General features: G+C 36.6%; 2 protein-coding genes across 9 annotated transcripts in view; both read right to left on the bottom strand.

Moving 5' to 3' along the window:
- LOC119834783 (cGMP-dependent protein kinase, isozyme 1-like) overlaps window positions 1-436 on the bottom strand; it is a 6,979-nt gene extending 6,543 nt beyond the window's left edge. Inside the window, exon 1 of the mRNA XM_038359277.1 lies at window positions 88-436. Coding sequence (XP_038215205.1) covers window positions 88-189 — 102 coding nt within the window. The 5' untranslated portion in view covers window positions 190-436. The remainder of the gene's footprint in view (window positions 1-87) is intronic.
- Window positions 437-640: 204 nt separating this feature from the next.
- Window positions 641-9,658, bottom strand: part of LOC119835101 (RNA binding protein fox-1 homolog 1-like) — a 36,154-nt gene continuing 27,136 nt past the window's right edge. The window contains exons 9-14 of one of the 8 annotated variants that reach the window (XM_038359724.1): window positions 8,478-8,610; window positions 7,558-7,618; window positions 7,271-7,291; window positions 5,953-6,134; window positions 4,763-4,826; window positions 641-4,509 (exon numbers count right to left, since the gene is read on the bottom strand). In XM_038359724.1, coding sequence (XP_038215652.1) covers window positions 4,465-4,509; window positions 4,763-4,826; window positions 5,953-6,134; window positions 7,271-7,291; window positions 7,558-7,618; window positions 8,478-8,610 — 506 coding nt within the window. In that variant the 3' untranslated portion in view covers window positions 641-4,464. Of the gene's footprint in view, window positions 4,510-4,762; window positions 4,827-5,952; window positions 6,135-7,270; window positions 7,292-7,557; window positions 7,619-8,477; window positions 8,611-9,129; window positions 9,233-9,658 lie in introns of all 8 variants that reach the window. The other 7 variants (XM_038359725.1, XM_038359728.1, XM_038359730.1 and 4 more) reach the window with 7 other exon arrangements.

The raw sequence follows: 9,658 nt of genomic DNA, 5'->3' as shown, positions 1-9,658 counted from the left end.
CGCATAAATTATAGTTTGTTTTACTTGGTAAAAGTAAATGTTTTAAATATTATTTTTTATGAAAATTCACAATGAATCGACACTTACATAGAATGTTTCACGTCGACCGGCATTACGCCGTTCTCGCACTGCAGTTGTGAGATCAAACCGGCTCCTAGAAGACCATCGGAACGGCGGGCAAAGAACCATATTGTAACACTTTTCAGCAAATTAGATTTTAAACATTCTTAGAAAACACAGCAACGTTATCGTAATAGTGAACCAACACTTCACTGTTCAAACGACACACGAGCGGTCTTTATCACGTTTGCTAGATAATCTACCATTCCGATTGTTTTAATTATTTTATGCTAAAGACGATTATTATTTATTATCAAGGAACCTTGCAATCTTATCGGCACATTATCATAGGTATCCAATCAGTGCTTCTCACAACATAGCCGCCACATTTGCAGTAATTCCGTACCGTAACCGATTTACATTTACTATGCTGCAGTCGCAGCTGCTAATGTTATGTATAAACATGCATTTCTATTTTCCACGATGGAAACTCGTGGCGTGTCGAGTGTATTTGCAAACAAGATAAATTATTTGTTCATTTATAAGGATCAGGAGGATGCATCAATAAAACATAAAGCAATTCATACTATAATATTTATTAATAACGTAAATGAGTACACAATGCCAAAGGCTTTTAAATGATTCACTTCATTCAACATTTTTCATTTGAAAAAAAATATATATTTACATTAAAAGAGAAAATCAGCTCTGCAATCAAACTATTTATAAAATTGCCACACCAAAAAATCCATTATTCATTTATCACAAATCGTATGTAAGAGCTCGCTGTGCACCAGGCTCGACTCGATTTAAAATTATTTCCACTATTCGGGACACAAAATGTGCTTTATCGTATGAAATGTGCCAAACGGAAGACATTCATTATGTTAACAGATGCGGGTAATTTTATTTTATTCAAAGTCTATAAAACATTAAATTTTAACATTATACAAACAACATATAGAAATGGAAATTGAGCATGGTAATAGTATCTAAATACTGGTCAAATCTGCGTCGCGTCAACGCACGCGCCTAGTGCGAGCGCGCCGCGAACCTGTCGCACGAGACGCCTTCCCCGTCCGAGAACCACTACCTTGACTAAATACATAAAACGATTCAACCTTTATATCAAAGATTTAAAATGCACGTCCAACACGGGTCGACGTTTTATATTTTAGCTAAAGAGTCAGCTTATATGCGACAGGTTACGCTTCACGTTCGCCGTTCTTACACGTACAACGAAAACGAGAAACTAGTTAAACTCATAGACATGCCGTGTATCAAATGTCGTGCATTTACTAGAGTGGAGTGGCGGCACGTCTACGATTTTAATATCAGACGCGTAGGCGTAATAATAACCCTGCTAATATATGAATAATCTAACGGGAACAGCGTCGACGAGTGCAATTGACAAACAAGTGTTACTTATTAACTTTCACTACTTTAACAATATAAATCCGACGGTACAAATCGTAAGCAACACACGTTGCGGTCGCGCCCGCGGCATAACACTATATACAAGTCCGGTTGCGGCGCACTGTCCGTGCCACGCAACGAATGATATGATTTATTATGCACGATATAACAATTTTTATGTCTAACAGATGACGAAGCGGCCGAAAGTTTTGTGCACAGCGCAATGGAGAAGAGTAATTGTCATGAACTTTTAACATTTTATAGAGAAACATATCGTGTTACAAAATACATAGCTATCACTTATTTTAACCATTACGATATTTATAATACATTGATTTTGACGATTTCAGTTCAAAATCTTATCGTAGCACACTAACCATTTTGTCAGATATGTCATGTAAATTCCGATTTTCCTCCAAGTAACAAAATAGTTTAAAAATTTATTTTAAATAATGTATTACATTTTCTACGATTCTTCTTATTATGATTCAATAAAAATCAACTAAAAAAGAAATTCAATAAAATCAGCATCATTCGTAAATATAAAGAGAGAGCATTCAAGTAAACAGGGCGATTTTGTATCAAGGGACATCATCGGTTTTAGTGAGTTTTGTTCAGTTCATGACTATAATATTTCCTCGATCAAAACCCACCCTATATACTTGTTTCACACAAAATTGATTTTTCATCAATCACTTTGATTTGTGACAGCAAGATTTAAAAAAATCTTATAAATAATAATCAATGATTAGGATCACATGTACTTCAGTTTCTGTACTTAGATGTAAAATTTGCATAAAAATTATATAGATCTAAAATTAAGACCCTAAAAATTAAATACATTCACGCATGAGTATTTAGCAATAAAGCACAATAAACTTGTTCGAAGCTGCAACGTGACTACATTACGTTCTTACTTAAATAAAATATAAAAAAAAACTTACAAAATAAAGCCAGTGGCACTACTAGGTGAGTGAAATAATTAAAAGTATCAATCAAGAAAATATGACACGAAACAACTTATACATTAGCTCCTAAATATAAACTTACATTGAATTCAAATTCAGATACGAAATACAGTTTCGTAGCTATCACATGAAATCTTTAAGAAAACAAAGCACCATTATTTCTATATAATTGTGCGCAAAAAGACTAGAACTTCTAAGAGAACGCAATCGGATCTAGACAAAGTGGCTGTTTGCAAAAATATGAAACACATTACAATCTGCATAGTTAGCATTGTTTATTTGATCAATAAATTGTAAAAGGCGGTTGTACAGAGGTTTCAATGCTACTTTGGATAAAACAATTCAAAGAGAATCTTGCATTGGCTACATTTCATATGTAGCAAATAAAGAAGAGTTAAAACAATATGAAGTCGCATCAGATCTATGGCTTTTATCAATCAAACAAGATCGAAAGGCAACTTTTCTCAAACTTCCAGAGTGCCGATATGATATTTCATTTGATAGTCAACTAATTACGTACGACTCGTAGATTTTGAAGTTTTTCCGAAAGAAAGACTATTAAATCTAATGAGGATTAAATCGATGACATGCAAAAGCTTCGAAATACGTATGAATCGATGGGTATTTGTGCTTTGGTATAAACGTTGAGCGAATCATACAAATATTTTACAATCCTAATGCAAATATGTTAAGATCTAGTTACGACATCTAAACGGTTGGACCCGTACGAATGTTTGTTCAATAAAATGAAGGTTTAATAAAATAGCACTGTAAAATTAGACACCGTCGAGGAAATAATTACAGAATAAATCATAATTACAAGGAGAAATCTCAATGATATGTAAGAACTCCACGGAGTTATTCTTTTTATTTTCTTAACCACTACATTTAAAGCATTATCGCCTACGATTCAGTAAAATTAGACAATACAACTAGCGATCGTGAACAATTCGATCGAGGTTGAACGATCGCGGTAAATAACTGTTAGCCTATTGAGAAGCTAAATGTACAATATTGCTTGAACTATACAAATGTTCCAAATCTAAGATTAAATAATGCAATCTAAAGCCAAATCTCTACCGAGTAGCGGAGTAGCCTGAAGCTACTCGAGGAAGTAAATGTTGTGACGTAGGTACAAACCAACTACACGCTTAGTTCACAATTGCTTCGAAGGAGTAACCAGAAAAATATATTATATTTGTATATAACAACCGAACAAATGGCACCTCTTCAGAATCGCACCACAACTGTTTAAAAACTACTATAAAACAGCTACCTACACTTGAAGGTACAATACGGTCGACTTTAATCAATATATTTCATATCAATAGTTCATACAAAAGAATTTGTATTTAACGAGTACTTTGAAAGTAATAGATACGCTATTGTAATTAATTGTATATCGTATTGACTGCACCGTAAGGGTGACAACTGTTTAACGAGTTCAATAAATACGCTATTCACTTTCAGCTTACTTTAAGATATTTTAAAAGCTTAAAATTTTGTTCCACGTAAATTTAAATTATAGTATGTTTTAGATTAGTAAAATGTGTTTGGAATTATATTTACATTTCTTTCTATGATATGCAAGTGCAAAGCTCACTAAATATTTTTACAAGTTAATCTATTGTCAATTGTATGTATGTAACAACTACACTAGGGAATAGCAAACACCGACAATATGTGGGTATTGATGAATCACGCCAGACTCGTTTGGTTCTTGCTGACAAACGTGAGAGTTCGGATGCTCGCACTTGTATTTCAATATCGAACGATTAACGATACTATTGAACTTAAACTATTTCAATGAGAAATTTAAATGACTTTGGTATGAATGAGTTCGATAGCCCGCCCTACCGCTACGCTATCTAAGCTTACTTACAGTAATCGGCTACCACTATTACTGTTACTCTATCGTAATTTTGTACGTTTATAAAGAGAGTTCATTGTCATGTTACGTAAAGATGACCGAAATACTAAGAATATTCGAGTAATAAAATCGCTACGTTGTTCCACTGGCTTAGTATGGCGCGAATCTGTTGTAACCACTTCTGTAAACGGCCGTCTGGAAACAGAAAACATTGCTTGTGTTATCTTAGAATATGTATGTGTGAATTCGATTTATAGATGGAAATTATACATTTACTAGCGGTCTGTCCCGGCTTCGCCCGTGGTACATATATAGCCTATAGCCTTCCTCAATAAATGGGCTATCAAACACTGAAAGAATTTTTTAAATCGAACCAGTAAGTAGTTCCTCAGATTAGTGCCTTCAAACAAACAAACTCGTCAACTTTATAATATTAGTATAGATTTACCCCATATCCTGTTACTGGACCGATACTGTGTCCTAAATATGGATCTGCGTACTCCCTTCCGTATCTGAAAATAATACAATACCACAACAAATTAGGTCTATAAATTAAGGTACAAATACTATGGTATAAACTATTGAACATGAGTGGATAACAAAAATGTTTTTAACCAAGAAGACAAAGAAGTCTTTGAGTAATAATAAAGGCTCAATTTCAGGAAAAATATAGTCCGGGGTCAAATTTTCTGCTACAAAATGTCTTATTAATTAACAACTCTTTATTAAAACGATGCTTTATTGTAAGCGAAATCGGGCTTCGAGTCTCGGGTTTTGTTGCCTATTGTGGAATTTCTTAAAATGAACAAACCTTAACGGTAAATTTTACACTGAAATTTATTTTTTACTATCTGCGCCCCGCGGTTTCAGCCGCGTAAGTCCGTATCCCGTAGGAATATCAAATTAATCATATCTTGTGATAGAGTAAACCGATTTCGATGAAACAAAAACTAAGTTATATCTCAAGTTACGTATAATTTTTGTATATAAACATTGTCTGCATTTAATTCGTAAATTTCACGTGATGTGCGCACAAACAAACAGACAAAAATTTCAAAAATGATGGAAATGGGTTCTTTTAGTTATCTTTTCACACACTGGCTATTTTTTTTTTCTATTTTTTCAATGTACAAAAATGACTTTTCTACAGATTTATTATATGTAAAGATGTACCTATTTCTTAATATTTAAAGCATTTTGGCTTACTTTGTACAGTTGATTCATATCGCTTTCGTAAAATACCAATCGTGAACCAAAACCGATCTACTGTACGAGACTAATCCAAAAATCTATATGAAGTTACGATGCAATATGCACTGATTGCTTTTCGATTGAAGCCGCAGCTGTACCATTGATCCGGGTTTAATTTGTTCAGTTTTAAGCTAGGGCAATAGAGATCTCTGACTTGTGATACAAAGATCCGAATAGCGATAAAAATATGATACTCAGTCGTTAAAAGCAGAGCGAAGATTAAAAAATGTATACATATTATATAGTAGTATCGTAAAAAATTATACATATTATATACTAGTAAATTACGATAACATTCCATGAACTTTCGCCTATATTCTGCTACACGTAGTGGGAACACTAATATATGTACCATTTACACTATAAACATGCATCCGAGATACATACGTTGCTGCAAGCGGTGTAAGCGCTGTGGGAGCGGGAGCAGCGCTGACCGCAGCGGCGGCGGCGGCCCTCGCGGCCGCGCCGTAGTTTGCTGCAGCGGCTGCAGCTGCTGCGTGCTGCGCGCTCGTCAGCGGCGACTTCAGTAGCGGCGCCGCGGCCGCCGCGGCTGCAGCGGCCTGCAAACACTACGCATTAATAACACAATTATAACGCCATGTAATATGTAATACAATTGTTGCGTCTCTTTGTTTATGTAGCATGTGAGACGTTCAGAAGAATTATTTAACAAGTTTACAGCTAATCTGCAGACTCGTTACCAGTGTTAAAGCTAAGACACATTAAATGAAAGAATATACAGCCTTCGTATCTATCTGCTCTGTGACTAAAATTATACTATGATACATCAGCGATAGATTTGTAGTTGTTTGCTTTCATTGTGGATATTTTTTCATTAACGTCGTTAAGAGGACATAAGAGTTTTGCAAACAATGAGCCCACAAAGGCGCAGACTTAAATTCGGTAGGAACTCTATTTTCCAATGGATTGGTTAACTTAAAAATCAGTAAACGATGGATATAAATGATACCTTACCACGCTGATAAATTCCATATGGAGACTTGCAAAGTACTATTACAATGTAAAACATAAAAAAAAATGAAAGCAATTGATGCATTAAAATGAAAATAATATTCAAACATAAATAAGGTGTTGCAAGAATTTTCAATCAATGTTTACTCATGCATCGCAACGTAGTCAATGATTCGAAAGAGTATTTATTCGATCTTTCTGCAAATCAGGAATTGTTATTACTTGCAGAAAAAAAGAGCCGTCTATGAATGAGAGCATGCATTACCATCCTAGCTTATGAAATATGTAAATAATGTTCATATCAAAACACAAACTACATTGAGCACGAACCGAAAGTAACTAAAACTAATTACAAGTGTTAGTGAATCGTTGCCAACGATGAATTTGTTGTGGGCTCAATGTTCTACACGGAGCATGATGTAAATTAGCATTTCAAATGGAAAACACAGCTCGAGCACTGCCTAGAACTAAATCACCCACCACAGTACTAAGAACAAGAACAACTGAACAGAAAGCGGGCCGGTCGCGATCTCTGTTACCACAAACACAATGTGCAACCTGCATTACGGTGAATCAATCAATCTGAAGGATATTCGTATAAAGGAGCAACCAAAATCCCAGCACTCACTCCACATTATCAAAATGTTTACTAGCGTGGTGGTACACAAATTAGAAAGCGATAGACAAATACACAAATAGACGAAATATCAACCAGCTAAGACCGTGACAGTACCTCAGCCGCGGGTTTCACCGCCTGTAACAACACACCCATATTCACGACGTTTTTCGTGTATCTTCATTGTTCGTATATACATATTTGTTTTAAAAATCGAAGCTTTCCTCGTACATCTTAAGGATAAATGGATAATTATACATAAAATATATGTACTTTCATTTTGACGGATTTCTTTTTGCTGATACTATGGCAAATATGGTCGAACGATAGTATTTTGAATGAGATAGAAATCGTAAAGTTTTATGATAAAGCTATGTCTTAATATTAATAAAAATATGTATTACCTGTAGTCTATAGCTCGAATCAGCAGTGGCTGCTGCAGCTAAGAACGGGTCATAATATACGCTGCAAAATAAAAATTGTCAATGATTATTTTTATTCAAAAATTATGGTTGATAAGATGTTCACTACCATAATAACTGACACTTGATTTTAATAAACAAGCTCTTTACTTTCTTACTTTCATTTACTTAAATAATTACTCTAGATAATACAGTAAAGTTCTAAGTGGCATGACTAATTGCTTAGTTTCTACTTACATCCGTTCATTAGCATGGAAAGTGCAGAAAGTGTTAACAATACTACATAGATGAAGGAGAAAGTGAAGTAATAGTAGCTAAAACTAATAGTCATCTAGCAGTCATAAATTGGCAACACAAACGCAATCAACTTTTATAAGTGTATTGGGTTAATATCTGAGTTTTATTTGTGTTGCCGACCTATTGAACCCTTTGTTTATAATTAATGATGTTCTATACTAATTTTACTACAAACGTACTGTTTAGCGATGCTATTAATGAGAATATACATTGATATTAGTAGTTGAGCTCATACCGATACAAACATATAATACATGTTAGAACAATTATTGATTGGATTTCTCGGGAGGGTGATCTTGGGATGGAGGAGGCCTGTCGAGAAAAAATGTATGAAAAACCAGATAGAGAAAAATAGAAAATATATACTTAACAATTTTTTTGAAAGTCTATTTAATTTTAATAAATAGTTTTTTTATCTATTATAAAAAATAAACCCTATTATTCGTTAATCTTAGCGTTTATTGAGTTGATGTCTTTTACTCAGCTTTTATTACACCTGTAAGTCTATATTCAAATAATGAGACTTATAGAGAGAGAGAATATTCCAAAAGGCCGCGAGGATGTGGGGCGGGTGTAGCGAGTGAGGTGCATGTGTGAGTACTCACGGTGCATATGCGTGCAACTGCGATGCGTAGGCGGCGGCGCGGGGCAGCATGGGTTGGAGGGGGTGAGGGTGCGCGGGCGGGCGGGGCGAGCGGCCGCGCATCACGACCGCGCCGCGCAGCGCCGCCGCGGGGGCTACATGCAACACACATACTGCTACTGGCATGCGGGCGGGCGAGTGGGCGGGCGGGGCGAGCGGGGCGAGCGGTGCGGGGAGAGGGGGGGAGGCCAGCGGCCGGAGTCGTGAGCGTATAGGCTAATGCGCGGTCCTACTTCGTATACTCAACTATGCTCGAGGACGACTAAATAGATCAAGCGTATATGGAGCAACCTTCACTACAGCACGGAGCAGTTTTTTAAAGTTAGGTTTACAAAACTGCACAATACTGCGTGGAGAGCTTGCGTATACGCTTAATCTAAAACTCATTCAGCCAAGCTACACTTTCTCCATTACGCTCATATTATCTCGTAATCCATATAGTTAATTTATTATAATCAATAGGATTATGACATAACATGGATTCGGTCGAGCAAATGTAACTGGAACTAGAGCAGTCGACGTAAGAGCGGAACGCCACATGGCCCGTCGGAACGTGAAAAAAGCTATGATGCGCTAAAGTGGCCCATGCTCACGACTGCAGCCGGCAGGTGTACCTGCGTCGCTGTGCGGCGCGCGGCGCGAGCACGAGCGGGGGCGCGGGCGTGGCGGCGGGCGCCGCGCCCAGCCACGGCCACGTCACGCCGGATACCCGCAGCCCTGCGCACACACCGCGCCTCTACACACTGACCTAACCACAGCTCTACCGCTAATCGACTAGGATTGCCAGATGGGAACGCCCGGCCGTCCCGTGTTCGATGCTTCACGCGACCGCCTTCCGATTCAAATAAGTGAATAATATAATATAGATGAGGCGCGCGAGAATCGTGCACCTTTCCACGATGCGATACTAATTTAAAAACTCGTAGGGTCGCCGTTCTTTGTAGTACGTGCTAACATGATGATACTATAATATATTATAAATCTGTTTTCTCAAAGATCAAATTTGTACTATATTCTGGCAAGCCTAAAACACAAAACCCGAGAAATGGAAATGTAATTTCATGTAAATCCGTAAATCAATTTTACTTCACAGCTCCAGTCAATTAATTATTAACCAAATTTACCTCGTTTACTTAACAAGCA

This window comes from Zerene cesonia, chromosome 20 (assembly GCF_012273895.1).
Source record: "Zerene cesonia ecotype Mississippi chromosome 20, Zerene_cesonia_1.1, whole genome shotgun sequence".
Taxonomy (NCBI): domain Eukaryota; kingdom Metazoa; phylum Arthropoda; class Insecta; order Lepidoptera; family Pieridae; genus Zerene; species Zerene cesonia.
The sequence above is the reverse complement of the archived record's forward strand: the minus strand, read 5'-3'. Positions and strand labels throughout refer to the sequence as shown.